This window comes from Amblyomma americanum, chromosome 2 (assembly GCF_052857255.1).
Source record: "Amblyomma americanum isolate KBUSLIRL-KWMA chromosome 2, ASM5285725v1, whole genome shotgun sequence".
Classification (NCBI taxonomy): domain Eukaryota; kingdom Metazoa; phylum Arthropoda; class Arachnida; order Ixodida; family Ixodidae; genus Amblyomma; species Amblyomma americanum.
This window is the reverse complement of record NC_135498.1, coordinates 146,602,618-146,620,308: the sequence shown is the minus strand read 5'-3', so window position 1 is coordinate 146,620,308 and position 17,691 is coordinate 146,602,618. Positions and strand designations below refer to the sequence as shown.

Below are 17,691 nucleotides of genomic sequence, written 5' to 3'. Positions count from 1 at the left end.
TTAGGTGTCGTCGTTGTCTTCGCCTCGAACTTTCAAGAGCACCTCAAAAGACTTCGAACAGTACTAGACGCAATCAAGTCGTCTGGCCTAACCTTGAAAGCATAGAAATGCCACTTAGCTTACGAAGAGCTGCTGATTCTAGGCCACGTCGTTAGCAAGGAAGGAGTACGCCCAGACCCGCAGAAAACAGCTCCTATTGAACAGTTTCCACCGCCGGCCGATAAGAAAGCAGTGCGCAGATTTCTCGGACTGTGCGCATATTACCGACGATTTGTGAAAAACTTTTCGCGTATCGCCGAGCCCCTGACCCGACTGACGAAGGCAAACGTGCCGTTTAAATGGGAAGCGCCGCAAGCAGAAGCCTTCAAAGAACTTCAGCGTCGTTTACAGTCCCCGCCGATTCTTGCGCATTTTGATGAAAACGCCAATACTGAAGTTCATACCGACGCAAGCAGCGTGGGACTAGGCGCCGTCCTCGTTCAAAAAAGCGACAGGCTGTAGAAAGTCATCGCATACGCTAGCCGTTCCCTTTCCAAGGCCGAGGCTAACTATTCGACAACTGATAAGGAGTGCCTTGCCATCATCTGGGCTACATCGAAATTCCACCCCTACCTCTACGGACGGCCGTTCAAGGTGGTCAGAGACCACAACGCGCTCTGCTGGCTTGCGAATTTGAAGGACCCCTCTGGCCGACTTGCTCGATGGAGTCTGTGTCTCCAGGAGTTTAACGTCAGCGTCGTTTACAAGTCCGGAAGCAAGCACTCTGACGCCGATTGCCTCCCACGAACCCCTGTAGATGCACCGCCGCCGGACGACGATGAGGACGCCTTCCTGGGACCCTTCAGCCTCAGTTCTTTTGCTCAGCAGCAACGCTCGGACCCCAACCTAAAAGGCCTCATCGAGTACCTGGAAGGCAAGGTTTCTTCACTGCCCGCTTCATTCAAGCGAGGACTGTCTTCCTTCTGAGTGCAAAATGAGGTCCTTGTGAAGAACTTTACAGGAAACAAAGCAGCCTACCTCCTTGTTGTACCTACTTGTCTCCGCGAAGAAGTTCTACAGGCTTCACACGACGAGCCGACAGCTGGGCATCTCGGGTTTACTCGCATCCTCCGCCGCATTTAAGACAAGTATTACTGGCCCCGACTGTATGCCGATGTCGCACACTATGTGAAAACCTGCCGAGATTGTCAGCGACGAAAGACTCCGCCCACACGACCAGCAGGATTTCTGAGCCCCATTGAACCTCCCTCAAGGCCCTTTCAGCAGATTGGCATGAACTTGCTTGGCCCTTTTCCAACGTCAAAATCTGGAAATAAGTGGATCATCATAGCGACCGACTACCTGACCCGCTACGCCGAGGCGAAAGCCCTACCGAACGGAACAGCAGCAGAAGTCGGCAAATTTTTCGTGGAGTGAATTCTTCTTTGACACGGCGCCCCCGATGTGCTCATCACGGACAGAGGAGCAGCATTCACTGCGGAACTAACGCAAGCCATTCTGCGCTACAGCCAAACCAGCCACCGGAGGACAACTGCATACCATCCGCAGACCAACGGACTGACCGAGCGCCTGAACAAAACCATCGCCGATATGCTCGCCATGTATGTCGATGCTGATCACAAAACCAGGGTTGTCATCCTGCTACGTCGTCTTCGCCTTCAACACCGGCAGTGCAGGAGACCACCCAGATGATGCCTTTTAGGCTCGTCCATGGCAGGGAGGCCACGACCTCACCATGCTGCCCAACGTTACAGAAGAAGAGAACGTCGACGTTGCCGCCTATCTTCAACGCGCAGAAGAATCTCGAAGGCTTCCCCGATTACGGATCAAAGATCAGCAGCGGTCCGACGCCAGACGCTACAACCTACGAAGACGCAACGCGGAATACAAGCCAGGAGTCTGGGTGTGGACGCCCATTCTCCGCCGTGGATTGAGTGAAAAGCTTTTGCGCCGCTATTTCGGCCCGTACAAGGTTCTTCGTCGGCTGGGTGAACTGGATTATGAAGTCATCCCTGACGCAATGACTGCATCCCAGCGACGCCGCGTACGACCAGAAGTTGTCCATGTAGTCCGTCTGTAGCCGTATTATGCGCGCTAAACGCCGCTGCATTTCCATGCTCTATTTTCGCAAGATCCGTTTTTTTCCTTACTAGTCGCATTATTTGTTTTAATGCATCGGGTCAATGATTCTTTGAGACGGGAGTAATGCCGCGAATATTTGAAGTGTTTGTTCGTTTTTCAAATATGCCGCGACACCACTTTATCGCTTTGTTTGCGACGCAAGACGCGACTAGACTTATCTCGATTGATTGCAGTCAAACAGAGCTGATTCTACGTTGTTCCGGAATGTTCTAGTAACTTTTCGCTCTTTATCTCGAAAGTTCGCTATCAGCTTTAAATTGAGCACGACCGACAGCGGCGGGCATCCTGTTCGACGACCGCCGAGCACGCATGTCGCTTTGCCGCCGCCTGAGTGATTCAGCCCATTTTGGGTGCTAGTCAGCCCAATAAGCAGTTTTCTTTTAGAAGACCCTTTCGTCCGTCTTCATCGCTGCTTCGAATGCCGTCACCACTACGTGACACTATTGGAATTTAGTTAGTCACCTAGCAAGTTGAGATTTTTCACCTGTTTTTGACGTCCGCCAACACTCATATTGCTATGCCACAAATTGCTTCTCGTTACCTAAAAAACCTTATTTTTAAAAATTACTGATCACCTTCCCTGAAACACCTGGTATATAGCAACTACACAGCTACCATCGTCCTCCATAAAGTCAGCAATAAAATTCCAATAAAAAAGGGTGTCAGGAGGAGAGACACGATCCCACCATTGCTATTCACCGCCTGTTTGCAGGAGGTATTTTGAGGCCTCGACTGAAATATGTTTGGGATCAGAGGTAATTGAAAATACCTTAGTAATATGCCATTTGCTGACGACTTTGCCTTGCTAACTCAATCAAGAGATGAACTTCAAAGCATGAATGACTTAGACAGCCAGAGCAGAACAGTTGATTTAAGAATAATTATGCAGTAAACCAATGTGATGTTGAAGTCTCTGTAGGGAACAGCAGCTTGCAATTGATAGTCAGGTGCAGGAAGTGGCCAGGTAATACATCTACGTAGGGAAGGGGGTTACCGCAGGTGTGAATCAATAAAGCAAAATAACTAGAAGAGTAAGATAAAGGGTGGAGCACATTAGGCACGATCTCTCAGATCATGAATGGAAGTGTAACAATATCCCTCAAATGAACAGTATATAAGAGATGTATCTCACATGGCTGCCGCGGTGGCTCAGTGGTTATAGGCGCTCGGCTGCTGACGCGAAAGACACGGGTTCGATCCCGGCTGCGGCGGTCGAATTTCTATGAAGGCGAAATTCTAGGGGCCCGCGTACTGTGCGATGTCATCGCACGTTGCAGAACCCCAGGTGGTCGAAATCTCCGGAGACCTTCCCTACGTCGTCCCTCATAGCCCGAGTTGCTTTAGGACGTTAAACCCCCAAAAACTAAACTAGGTGTATCTCACCTGTACTCACCTATCAGGTAGAAACGTGCAGGACAAAGAAAAGAGACCTAGTTAAATTGAGGACCACGCAGAGAACTATGGAAACGAAAATAATAGCTCTAACGTTAAGTGACAGGAAGAGGGCGGAGTGTGTCAGGGAACAAACGCAGGTTAATGACATCCTGGTTGAAATCAAGATGAAGATATGGGTGTGGGCAGGGCATGTAATGGGAAGGCAAGATAACCGATGATATCTAAGAGTAACGGAATGGATTCCATAAGGCGAGCGTAGCAGGGGTGGCAAAACGTTAGGTGCACGGATGAGATTAAGAAGTTTGCGGGCATACGCTGGCCGCAGCTGGCACAGGGTATTGTTTATCGGAGAGATACGGCAGAGGCCTTTTCCCTGCAGTGGGCGTAGTAAGCTGCTGATGATGATCACCCTTCAAGTCATTAATCCTGTTTAAGCTGCTTCTTCATATCACCCGCCTTTATTGCTTCTCAAGCTCAAGTTATTAATCCGCTCCACTTGGTTCATTCATTCATAAATTTCGTACGAAATCAGTGCTTCCTTAAAAACAACGTCCGGTTCACCTTTCTTATAGACCCATTGTCGTGCTGCCAGCCTATCTTTATATTTTTCGATTTCCCCACTGTCTGTCTGGCAAATCTTTTTCTATGTGGATCATTTAGGTGGAAGGCGGGGAACCTACGTTTGTGACCTTGTGATGTCATCACAGCCTGTCCACCGAATTGTGAGCAAGCTGCCTGCCGTGACAGGCAGCAGTCAGATAATGATTTTTCGTGACTGATTGCTCGGAAAAAGCAACCTGGCTCTCACAAGCCTCACCGGTCATAGCACCTTCTTTCGCAGGGCAGTGGCGCATCCTTAGCCGCTTCACCACAGCGCCAGGAGCGGTATCAGCCCTCTCAGCGATCTTTGAATGTAAAGTATAATGACGAATTTCGCATATATAGGCATTACCTATTAACGCTATCGCATCATGCGCTAAAGGGGGAGCACAAGTGTGACCTCCAGGTTTAGTGCACTAGCACTAAGGCCTCCACTTACCGTCTGTGGCAATCTTTGTCTGAAGCCTGCTTGACCTTAGAAAGCGGCCCTCTAACCGAAACTGAAGTGAAAAGCCAAGTGTTAGCACACACCGATTGAAATTGTTTGTCTTTTTTTTTCAATTTTCAACAGCCGCGTGGGCTCCGCTCCTGGGGTTCGTTTTCCCGCACGCGTACAACACGACATGAGCCATTGGCTACAAGTTGCCTGCCCACGTTCACGTACTGGCGTATTCTCGGGTCCCTTCTATTTCTTGCGGCTGCGGACTAGCATCTGCACTTCCAAATGTTGAACCCTCTTCATAGAAAGTCTAGCAGATATTGTTGCGGCCGTAGAAGTGGACCACATGCTGCGCTTGTGCTTGGAACGCGAAGAGAATGAATTCCGGTAAAGAGAACGAAAGGCGTCGGTTGTGGTGGGCCCCGCTTGTCCCGGTTGTTCGGCTGCGCCGTGCTGTGTGCTTTCCTTCTGTAGATATATTCACTGTTTGTGTTAGACGCCTTCACGCTACATTATCGGTGGAGTCGCTGGGTTTTGAAAGAAACGGGGGACATTGCCTGCAGTTCCTGGCGCACAAGTCACGTCAGGCTCTGAGATGTCGGCGGGAGGCGCGGTGAAGTCGAGTCTACACAGGACGACGTCGCAGTCGTGCTCACTAACCGCGTGAACTGCGATAAGTTCAGCGACCTTCCATTGTTCGAAGAAATCTTGCTGCTGTCCAAGTTAGCTCAGTTGGAAGAGCTACTGTTCCAGTGAAGCGGTGGTCCTGTGTTTGAACCGCGGACCAGGACGAATTTTTGTCTAACCGCTAAGTTTCTGTGAAAGCTGTATAGCTTTCCTTTGTAGCCGTATGGCTGCGTTCAGGTGGATGCCAATGAGTAATTACTGCCTTATTACAAATCTACTTCACCTCGGAGCATTCCCCTAAACAGTTGACCAACACTGTTCCCACTTCGAGTTATTGATGAATTCCCTCTAGCCCTACCATAAGCTTGCCGTCCCGGTTAGCTCAGTTGGTAGAGCGACTGCTCCGGTGAAGCGGTGGTCCCCGTTTCGAACACCGGACAAGGACGAATTTTTCTTTAACTGTGAATTTTCTGAGAAAGCTGTATATCTTTCGCTTGCAGCCGTACGCCTGCGCTTGGGTGAATGCCAATGAGTAATTACTTCCTTATTACAAATCTACTCCACCTTGGGGGATTCCCCTAAACATTTGACCAACAGTGCTGCAGTGAGTGCAGTGTATGAAATTATATATCCTTACTTCACAGCGGAAAACAATAAAATGCAAGACCTTATGAAGAAGTGCGCTTTGGATTCAAACTGCGCAAAACGAATTTCATTCTTTGCCCTATCTCTCAGTAGGATTTGTTTTCAGTATGAAATAAATCGTTACATTTACAAATTACCCTCTGAAACAACTTTACAAGCTATTTAGATTGTAATACTGCGGCCATTATTGCTGCTGAGATCACTTACCATTGAGTGAGATCACCAATGAGATCACTTACAATTGAGATCACTTACAATAGGATTATTACGCTTTCAGTGTCTAAAGAACACCGTGAAATATTGCAATGCTGCGCGCAATTGTCTTTAGGGTCACCGAAACGCCACCTCTGGCGCGACCCTTATGGACAAGGCGATGATGTACAGCATCATGGGACGGGACACCAGCGACGAGGTGCAAGATGGAGTGAAGCGATTCAGAACTCTCCAAAAGAAGAAGGTCCCTCTGCAGCTTTACTGCACTGCAAAGGTAAGACCTTAAATCACGTCGCAAAAGTGCCGGCTATATTGTTTCCTTAACAACATTAAGTAAACTTGTGCTCATTATTTATTAATGTCTTGTCGTCCACCGTGGCTCCTAAATTCTAGTGTTCATGCAACTATGTGTAGTACGTTAGAAATTCACAAAGGTTTTTTCCCAAGTAGTTTGATAAAAATACCACAAGCGTAAGCTTGGGCCCACTTTCCGTAGATGCGCGCTGGCCTGTCATGCACCAGAACACATCGACAAGATTTATATGAGAACACAGCTAGCAACAGCAGCGACTGAGGGCTGCAGTATAAAGTGAGCTTTGTCAACTCAGTTACAAGAAAGCGCTCTTGTTTCGCATTATAGGTGGATAACCGTGCAACAGCATGTAGCCCAGGAAGTCACCCTCTTCCCCTGGCCAGCTGATGACCTTCGGTCTAAGTCACATCCTCAGTTCTGAGTGATATTTCAACTTTTAAATGTAAATCATGCACTTGGAGGCCCTGTAAATTTCTTGACTGCAGACTACAGCAAAAACAATGATGCTCGGCTTTACACTGAAAGACGCGGGTTCGATGCCTGCCACGGCGGTCGAATTTCGATGGACGCGAAATAATAAAGACCCGTGTACTCTGCGATGTCAGTGCATGTTAAAGAATCCCAGCTGGTCAAAATTATCCGGAGCACTCCACTACGGCCTCCCTCATCGCCTGAGTGGCTTTGGCTTTGGCAGGTTTAAGTCATTGAAAATAACCATCCATATTATGTGAACGACATAAATATGAAACCTGGTACAAATAAATAAACGTGCACCCATGTTCTATGGGTAGCTATGGTCGCGGGTAGCGCTGGTGAAAACTCACAAGGTTCGCTTACACGGAAATATTAATACCACCGAAAGCACAAGATTGGACGGCCGTCGCTGTAGCTGATTTGGTAGAGAAGCGGACGCGAAATTCTGAGGTCGTGGGTTTTTCATCCGACAGGCGGCATGGTTGTTTTTCTTTTTATAATTAATTATCCTTAAGCGACAGATTAATCGCACCATTATTCCCCAATTGAACAACACCGCAAATTTAAATAAAGAGACATTCACCTAGGCACCTTGGTTTCGGTCGCTATTCGCTTCCTTCATATCTATAGGTAGCGAGTGTTGCTCCCAAAAGGTCCGTGGTTCTACTACCGAATAAATACGCCGATCTCTTTTCAGCAGAATTAATTTACTTTATATTCTTATATGTCGTTGTGACGTTTTAGTCATGTCGCAACCTTCTAATCAGGAGTTATATATTTTGTTATTGACTTCTAAAATGGGACGCTTCCCGTGTGACATAGCCATCTTTTCGACCAATCCGGATTTTTTGCTCATAACTTAAACGCCGCTAGATTTTCTCCTCAACGGAAGCATTACAGCTATCGCTTAAAATATTGTCTCTCACGGCGAAAGTAAGGTTTAGTTTTCACTTCAAGTGGGCAGGAATCCTGGGTTCCGCGCTTCGGCCCGCAGCTTGAAGAAATCGAGTCGCGTTCAGTCATACAAGCACTGACGCATTCTGCACTTGCATAGAAGTCGTTATCGACGTGTGCACATCACGTGGCATCGCGCCACGATTGAGTGGATGCACTTGTGTCAAAACCCGATAACGAAGATATACGTCCTTACAAACGTCCTAATGGGAAGAGCACGAAATGTCTCCACTACTGTCACACAAAAACGGCACGGCAGGAGCAAAGAGTACTAGGAAATCACCTGAGCTGTGAAAGGGATATCAGCAGCTTGAAAGTGGCGCTCATTTCGTCTTTATCGCTCTGCCATAGACGGCGTATTAACTTGCTTTGGCTTCGCTGTGAAGCTCTCTCATGCTGCTAGCGCCCTCCATAGGTGCGCTAGGTCGATAGTACCAATTGCCAACGTACGAATCCTGCTTGGCGTAGAAGAATCCTATCCTGGCGTGCACTTTCAGTAAACCTTCCATACTATGCTATCGTTCGTAACACTAGTCGTCCTGTGACAAACAAGATAAGGATTAAAAGCGAGATGCTTTTGAAGATCCTCCAAATTTCGCTTGAAAGGGCATGGCCATAAACATTATCTGGCGATTACTGTGCCGACAGCACCAACTGTGACGCACTCTCTACCAAAATTTGGCACACATGAGCAATTGGCGTCGTATGTTGAATAACCAGTATTAATAGCGACCTTACCTTAATTACAGTAACGCACATTGCATCACGTTTAAGTAATCGGTAAATATAATTTTCAAGCAGTCTTTTGTTCTCCGTTAGTTCAAGACAGCGAATTGTTCGTGTCAGAACCTAGCCTCACACTGCCACTTCCATGATTTTGTCTTTAATCTTTCCATAATGCATGGGTACCCAACAACCGTCCAAGGTTTCTGAAAGATTAAGAGCTTGATGAATTTTAAATCGTGCCTCTGGAATTTTGCGCCACTCATTCCATGCTCGTCATTTTTGTCACGTTGCACAGATGATGCTTGCTGTAGGCCAAGGTTTGAAAGAAGTTGCCGAGAAAGCTGCGGACCTCCGTCTATGCGTGGATGGAACGGCAACGTCATCTGAGATATACGAATACATCGCCTGCAATTTCCCCCACATTAAAGAGGTAGGAAGCGCATTTCTGCGAGTCAAATCTATGGACTGCGATAGAGTTCCACCTTCTCAAGAGCCTGCTGAAAAGAACACAATTTATTATGAAGTACCAGGGTGGTCGAATGCGCAGTTGAATCATTTCAACGGGACTAGTTTGGTACAGGTGTACGTAACTCCAGATTTTTTCATAAAAATCTTAAAATTACAGAGCTACTTTAAGTATCCTAGACCGGAAAATGCAGCGCTAAATATGTGAAAGAAAGGAGTCGTGAAAAATTAAATAATAGGTGATCCCAAACAGCACAGGTAATCAGCAAAATATAGCAAATGTATTGGCAATGGCCCGTCCTACAAAAGCCACAGTGAAAAAATTCACTTCCAATATTGGCCAATTAGCTGTGCTGTTTGAAATAGGGGCACATAAATTCGCATCTTCATAGGTGTCTCGCGGCTTTAATGCGATATCATTGGAAGTGCCATGAAGGACGAAACTTAAAGGCGTCTGTGTGTACTCTCCGTCTGCCAAACATGACAGGTGGTGTTTAGAGGGATCTCCCTCACGCTACTTGCGACCTGCCAAGCATCCCCTCCCCACCTCTATTTAAAGGGGAAAGGCGGCAGGCGTTGGACCACGAATGACTCAGCAAAAATTAATAAAAGAAGCGAGCAGGAATGAAAATAGAATAACAATAGAATTAGACTTGTATCATATCCGGAATTCGAATACAATCAGATGTGACATAGCATTTAGATCGAAATATATCGACGACTGAGAGAAAAATGCTTTCGCATTTCCTTGGCATCAATCCAATTTGGTCGGCCGCAAATTTTCGCCAGTTCTAAGCTATGAGCCGGATATTTGCCCAGCTAACTTTTTCTGGGATGACTCAGCAAATTCCGCTTGCCAATCCTACTGGGGGTGTGCACAGGATCGTGACTAGCAATAAAATTTTGGATGCATTCCCGTTTATAACCTTTCAATTAACTCTGAGTGCCCCTACAAATCTGTGGACAACAGAGATATTGTAGCGGAACAGGTAATTTAAAGGTTTATTCTCCTGGAATGCGTTAGCCTTACGCAGAAAATGCGTATAGTTTCCTAATTCTTGGTTTATTTTAAAAGGACTGCACTTATCATTCTTTCAAAAATATTCTAGAGCAAGAATTAAGAGTTGTCAGTGTGTGATCAGTATTTTGAACACCAAAAATGCAACTTTTGGACAGAGCCATTCAAAACTATATTTCGGTTAACCTAAAGACGGTGGTTTGCATACATCAATTCTGAAAACTGATGTTCTGCTTCGGCCGATATATGACGCAGAAAGGCTCAAAGCACAAGGTTAAATTAAATGTACGCGTAGTAGGAATGCAGTGAAGAGCGCCGCATGCTACCACTCGAAACCGGCCTCAAGATGCCCACAGCAAACTGGTGAAAAATTTCACACTCGTTCCAAAGAACTCTGCGCACCTCGACATTGAAGTCGCTGAGTGAATTCTTACAGACAGGCTCCCAGAGAAAGAGGTTTTCGTCTTATGCATGTCTACATATCCCTAGAGAAGTCACATGCGGTTCTATAGCGCGAAATAAAGGGACAATTTTGCACTAATGAACCTAATGTGAATAACCACCTAGGCCCAACCATCACCCTTCTACAGGACTCGGAAGAGCGGTACTTAAAGGTAGAGTGAAGAGAAACCGAAATAAAGATACAGCGATTGATTACCAGATTTTAAAAGTCACAGTATGGCTACGATTATGCAGCGCCAATGTTTCAGTGTTGTGTTGTGACAGTAATGAAAGAAGCTGGCCGCCAGGCCGGGAGAAGCTTGTAGCCATCCTAGTCCGACGCTGGGTTTGGATCAATCAGCTTCCAGAGCCAAGCCGGACGCCCGAACACTAAGCTTCAATTCACCACCAACAATCGTTCCCTCTTCGCTCTCCTTCTATCCCGCCCCTCCACTGAAGGGGAGTATCCTTTCTCTATTTTTTCTGCCCTCTGCCTCCCACCGCCTCCTTCATGTCACCTAACAGCCGAAAAAGTGATTTCTCTCTTACTACATCGCCACGCGTGGCCTCCCACCTTCTCTTCCTCTCCCGTAAAAGCAAAAGGATAATTTTCTATTTTCTCCACTTTTCCACCTGCAAACCGAGGCGTGTTGCAGGTGGCGCTGCCTAAGGCGACGGCGGTGGCGGCGTGAAAGTCAGGAACGAGCTACTAAGAGCTAACTCTGCACCATCAGAGAGGCTACTTTCACTGCGAACAGATTTCATAAGAAACAAAAGTCAGTGCCATGCTAGCCTCTTTTCTTATCTTGCCTGTAGCGCTCTAGAAAGTGTTTTTACGAATGATGCACACACTATACAGGAGGTTGCGTTCCTGCAGGTAGCAGCTGCTGTCAAGGATTGCCGTTACTTCGGCGCACGACAAATGTTCAAAAATCCTAGATTGCTCGATCAATCAGACAGCAAAGATAATATAGTTAGCCCGAATTTCTCCTTTGCTGCAAAACCAGTGCACTGGCGTTGGCGCTTGAATCCTTGATGCCGCTACTAAACGAGTGGTGGTGATAGTAGTTATTTATTAAAATAATAGTAAAAAAGAAGGAAAAGATTTTTGCTAGCCCCGGTATCTGCCATTGATACTGAAGCATCTGAGCTGGGGCAGCGGAAATAAAGGATAGCAGGCAGACTGGAGAAATGAAATGAAAGAGGTGAGGGGACCGGAAGAGAGAATAGGGGGAGAAGTAATATGTACAAGAAGTGTGTTCAGGTTGTGTGCGTGATTAGTTCATTTTAGAGGAATTAAAACACACGCGAACAGCACTAAACGAGTGTACAGAGCATTTTTGATTATTTGCCACAAGTAATGACCCGCCGCGGGGGCTCAGTGGTTAGTGCGCTCGGCTACTGATATGGAGTTCCCGAGTTCGAACCCGACCGCGGCGGCTGCGTTTTTATGGAGGAAAAACGCTAAGGCGCCCGTGTGCTGTGCGATGTCAATGCACGTTAAAGATCTCCAGGTGATCGAAATTATTCCGTAGCCCTCCACTACGGCACTTTTCTTCTTTTATTCTTTCAACCCCTTCCTTTATCCCTTCCCTCACGGCGCGGCCCCGGTGTCTAATGATATATGAGACATATACTGCGCCATTTCCTTTCCCAAAAACCAATATTATTATTATCACAAGCAATGATTACTACTGCCATTTGTTGCAGCCCGCAATACACCTCTTCTCTGCGGCATTATCATCTTCAATCTACAACCTCATCGTTCTTCAGGTGCTTGCAAAAGCCAATGGAGGTTTGTAAACACCTTACTAATCTCACTTTGAGTATTCGGCTAGATGGTAATGCCTTAGAATCTCAGTTCTAGCAACGTTGGGAGAGAGAAAAGCTCTTACGTAATGAAAGAAACCTGTCTCTTTTCTCAAAACGAAAATATCTATATGGATGCCACAGATAAGTGTTAGAAATTGAAGTAATGCTAGTGCACTGGACCCTTGACCGCAGATGAAATATCTTTGGTGTTCTGGGAGCTGCAGCGGCCATAAGAGTGAAATTAATGAGGTCTGAGAAAAAGAAACAAATTTATGTCACTGTAAAGGAATGAATAGAAATGGGGAAGGGTTTAGGCAGTAAACCTTGCGCCACCTGTTCAAACAGCCAAGGAACTTCTAAGTATATGATATCAGTTTGTAATGAAGGACGCAGGTTTACATGAGGTTAAAGATTACACAATTGTTTTGTAAAAATATGTCTGATTGTAATAGACGGTTATCGCTGTGTAATTGTTTCGCTTTCTAAGAGACGCGCTGTTAAACACTGCTGAAACCAGAGTATACGTAGCAATTAACCACAATTTGCTGTACAGCGATAGTCGCTATCACTGGTGAAAAGATCCAATTATCTAACGACGCTCACTTCAACTAGGCGCAGTCAAATATGTTCAGTCAAATATGGTCACCTTTCAAATATGTTCAGTCAAATATATTCACCTTTGCGCTAAATGGTGGCACCTGTGTGCTGTTTTCAGAACTCAACAACGACGTATTCAGTGTCCTGTCCAAGATTCTACAAAATGGTGACGTAGAGAGCGCACAAGTGCCTAGAATGATTCAGGTGAGATGTCTTGTAATGACGTATGTTCATTACTATTTGCGCACTGCTCGGTGCAGTTACCTATTTACAGCAATGCAACCATGGGTTTATTTGTTCTCAAATGCGGGCGGAGCGCCGTGAGCGTCAATGTTGCGAAACGCATTTTTCGTGCTGTATGTTGGGCTACCACAGCGCGTTTGAGCCAATAATAAAGTCTTGTAAGCAAGCTAAGGTATTTGCTCAAACTGCCTGTTTTCGGGCAGAGAAGGTAAAGTGTACGCTCGGCGTAAGCGTATGCAGCTGCTTCTTTCAGGGAAAACAATAATAGCCATTTGCTTACAGGTCTTACCGCCCTAAAATACCTGCAACTCCTTCTGTGCGTGGTCGAATGCAGTCTTGTTCTCTATTTTTCCCGCATCCTGCTCTGCGCTTTGCTAACTCCGGAGGCCAAAGAATTGACGAGTGACGCTTTGGCGTCGTGATTCCTAGAGTGTGAAAAAATATTCAGCTCTAACTGCAGGCTTTAAAGAAGTCATGCTTGCGCGGCACCTTAGTCTGTTATCACCTGATTTGCAGTTACATCTGATAGATGTAACCACACACGACCGGTACATTCCGGAGTGCTCACGTGGCGCCTGTCGCACCCCATAATGTGGGTAGCAATTAGCCAGCGCTGTCCAACGCCAAGCGACGCTGGCTTGCACATAATTATCCTTCTCTATATATGCAGCGCTTGCTCAAAAGTGCCCCGAACATGCCGTAGGCTTGCGTATGACCTCCTCTCCCTGGCTGGCGTCCGCAGGCGCGAGCCTATAGGCGCTCTACTTGATAAATTAGTGTGGTCAGCGCATCTCATGCTCGTGCCTGTTTACGTAGCACCGTTCGAAGTGAACATTGCCGCCACCGATCTATCATCTCTTCGGCCATTCGTCTCCCATCAGCCTGAGGAAGACGTAAGAGCTCAAACAAATAATTGTTGGACAAGTTGTCAGCTCACGACGAGAAGGTAAATGCTACACGGCTGCAGTTGTACCACGCAGCCGAAGAAACTATGTGCACAGCAAAATATCAAGTTTAATATGGTCCTTACCAGCCAAAAAAGTTGCACACGTAACAGAGAACTTCAGTTTTCAGTTGTGTGCGCGTCTTTCTTGCCTGGTAATAATCATTTGAAACAAGAATTACCAACGGGCCCACTTTGTTGTTTCAGCAATAATTCAGGCAGGTATTCAACCATGTTGAGCATGCTGTGCGTATATTTAAGTTTGGCTTTTAAATTCTGTTTTAGGCGTGGTCTTAAAGCAAAGCGCCTTAATATCCAGAGTTGCCAAATGTAAACTCTTGGAACAAAACTCTTCCACAGTTTTGCCATACGCAGAAGGTTACAGCAAGTTTCAAAGTAATGAAACGCTTCGAAGGTCCTTATGTAACAAAATGTACGCCTACGTTTAATACACCTAAGTGAAACTATGGCCGCTTTTTTGATTCTGCACCTTTGTGTTTTGTAGAGGTTTCTGGCTGTCGGCAATAATCAAGAAAAGATTTTTAATCAAGCTCGCAATAACCAGTAAAACAATTAATCGCCAAATTATAAAAGAGCAAATCAAAAATACTCTCACTTCCACATTATGACAGCGAACATATCCACATTTAATAGCCAGTATCAACATTTTGTTAGCCTGGATGAAATATGATAAATCGTGCATTCTCCAGTTCGCTGCAGTTAGGATTTGTTCCAATTCAAGTAGCTAGTGCAAGCTGTGTGAAAAAACAAACCAAAGCCCACGAGCCAAGTTTAATGCCAAGGGACAGTCGACAAGGTTTTATTCGAATGGTTTCCTATTTCTCCAGGAAATGTCGCAAAAGGAGAGTCGAGGAGTAGTTGGACGCCAGCTAGAAATGGCACATTCGCGCACTTTTTCCTTCAAACCGCTTACTCGCAGTGACACCCTGCAGCTTTACTGGAAAGTGCTGGCTACTGAAAACATGCAATACGAAGACAATTAGTACAATGCGCCCAAGTGGAGCCATACGGCTACGAAAGGAAGCTGCCCACTCGGTTCCCACATCGGATTGCGGATGAGTTACTCCATTGACCTGCCATCGGCTAGTTGACCTGTTTAGCTCAGTAGGTAGAGCAACCGCACCGACAGGTGATGATCCGAATTTTCTATCCCGGTCCAGGATGAATTCTTCGTTAACTATGAAATCACTGTGAAGCTGGGTAGCTTTACTTTGCAGCTGTATGGCTGCGCTACGGTCGATGCTAAATCGTAATTTCTCTCTTATTGCAAATCTACTCCACGTATGGAGATCCCCCAAACGCTGGGCAACTGAAAACACGTTTCCATCACTTTGTGCGCGACCTCCACTTAGTAATGAGTACGCGGCGCGGAAACAATTCTGTATGAATTGGTGACAGTGGGCAATACAGGTCAAAGTAAGGAATGCAGAGTTGACAACAGAACAAGGCGGCGTATGGTGGGGTGGCGTCATGTCTGGGCGCAACACGTTTATCACGTGTCACCACCAGCCGAACCCATAGGCTACGGACTTTTCTTGCCGTAGTTCTCGCATCTTGTACAGAACAAGTCCTACATAAGACATACTTACAATCCTAAGAGCTAATGATGTGAATTAATTTGAGTTATCTTCAATATGCCTAACGTCTCTTAAAAGGTTTATGTTTATTTTTCGTTTGTTCTTTGTGCCGGCACATTAAAAGGTTCCGCGTTCCTCTCTTCTTAACCTGGAATGTTTTTGTCGGTTCGAAGAGAATTGTTTGCAACAGAATAGTTAACACGAGGTGTACTAGCTTATGCAGTGCGCTTTTCACGGCTGGTAATAATTGCTTTTCCTTGGATTTAAAAACAATATCTTAAATGGAATTAGAAGAAAATAGATAAAAAAATGAGGAACCCTAATTTGTGGCTCACTTGAACACATGCTCAAGACCGTAATGCTAACTTTATGCACAACATACTTTATGTACTCTGTCCTTAAATTTTTCTTTCCTTTCAACCGCAGGAACTGGGTTCCCTGCTAAGAAAGTGCCCTGAAAAAGAGAAGTTCCTCAGCATGAGCAACGAGGTAATTGTTCGAGAAACCGTACGGGGATTTTTTTTTCTTGCGCAGGCGACTGGCAAAGACCTATCTTGCCTCTGGTTACCAATCCTGTCACTTGCATAACGTTTTTTTCCGAAAATATCTTGTTTGAATCAACTCTTCATGAAATCAGTCGTCTCTAATAGCCTTCTTTGCAGGTGGTATGGTGCGAGCCGTCACAGCGGGTTTTTTTAGGAGGTTACCACGCTAACCTCGCCTTCAAGAGACACATTCATGTCTAATGTTGTTTTAATAAACACGAACAGGAAAGGTTCTCTTTTCTTTTCTACGCAGTTATTCCAATCATAACCTTTAATGCGATAGCATTAGAGGTCTCTTTCTCGAGAAGAGTCGACGGCGCTGTACGTCTGAGTCGCAAAAGAGCCCATTGGCTGATAAGGTCGTGACGTCACTGCAGCAATTTTTCTCTAAAGCGTAATGATAGAGCGGAGAAGTTTTTTTTTTTAATGGAAGGCTTGCCATTCAGCATTACAAGAAGCTGACGATAAGCCAAAGTAGGTCGTGGTGCCTACTTTGCTTATCGTACCTCCTATAACATAATGAAGTGACAATGACTGCAATTTTATTATGGGAATGTGCCTTAGACCACAGTTGTTCATTCGGAATACAAATGCAGAAACAGTGATTGAGAAGGAACTGTCTCCTTTTGACTCTGTTTTAGAGTAATTCCACACAAGATTGCCAGATAAGAGAGGTTAACAGAGTATTTCCATACTTTTTTTTTGTTTGAGCAGGAGGCGTCTAAGTGGCTGTCGACTGCCGAAAACGAGTGTGGCGAGAAGTTTCGAGAGTTCATCGAGAAACACGGCCACCGCTCGGTTAAAGAGGTACGTTTGATCAATTCGCCAAATACTTTGGTTTTATATAGTCACAACACAGGCGCCTGGCTGGCATTAAATGTGTATAAAGGTTAGCAGTTCTTCTAACGATGGCGGCTATCGTCTTGACTTCGTACAAGAGCGTGTTTTTACTGCCTCAATGGTTCACTAAACACAGACAATCATGTCAAACATCAGAATGTTTCGTTACTATAGCCGCTTCTAGAATAACTACAACACGAAACACATTAGTGGCGCAACACAGGCGCACGGGACGGCGCTGACTCAGTAATCAAAAATAAGAATTTCATTGTGAGTAGAGATCATGGTTGGTACTGCCAGCTGACAAGAAATATAGCCTATGTTTCTAATTCACAGTAGCAAAGGCACCTAATGCCTTTCTTTAAACCAATTACTTTCCCTTGCATTGAACTATAAACTATTTGTAATTAGAACAACAAAAGCTTTAAGTACAAAACTACATGAAATCGTCATGAATCGGACGTGTTTAGGTCAGCATTTACAAACTTTGGCGCAGAAGGAGGAGGAGGAGGAATAAACATTTTATAGAAATAGCAGACTGAGGTTCTTGCGGGTGAAGCCTCTATTCCAGGGCTCTACTGGCTCTAGCCGCTCGTTCGGCTTGGTCCAAAGTTGCCTGCTGGCTTCCCAGGTCCTGCCGAGCGACTCGCTCATCAGCGTT

General features: G+C 45.7%; 1 protein-coding gene across 1 annotated transcript in view; it reads left to right on the top strand.

Annotated features, from left to right (window-relative positions):
* Positions 1 to 17,691, top strand: part of LOC144121871 (rifampicin phosphotransferase-like) — a 148,366-nt gene that overhangs the window by 92,311 nt on the left and 38,364 nt on the right. Inside the window, exons 25-30 of the mRNA XM_077655290.1 lie at positions 6,177 to 6,335; positions 8,824 to 8,958; positions 12,163 to 12,247; positions 12,980 to 13,065; positions 16,072 to 16,134; positions 16,905 to 16,997. Of these exons, the coding sequence (XP_077511416.1) occupies positions 6,177 to 6,335; positions 8,824 to 8,958; positions 12,163 to 12,247; positions 12,980 to 13,065; positions 16,072 to 16,134; positions 16,905 to 16,997 (621 nt within the window). The remainder of the gene's footprint in view (positions 1 to 6,176; positions 6,336 to 8,823; positions 8,959 to 12,162; positions 12,248 to 12,979; positions 13,066 to 16,071; positions 16,135 to 16,904; positions 16,998 to 17,691) is intronic.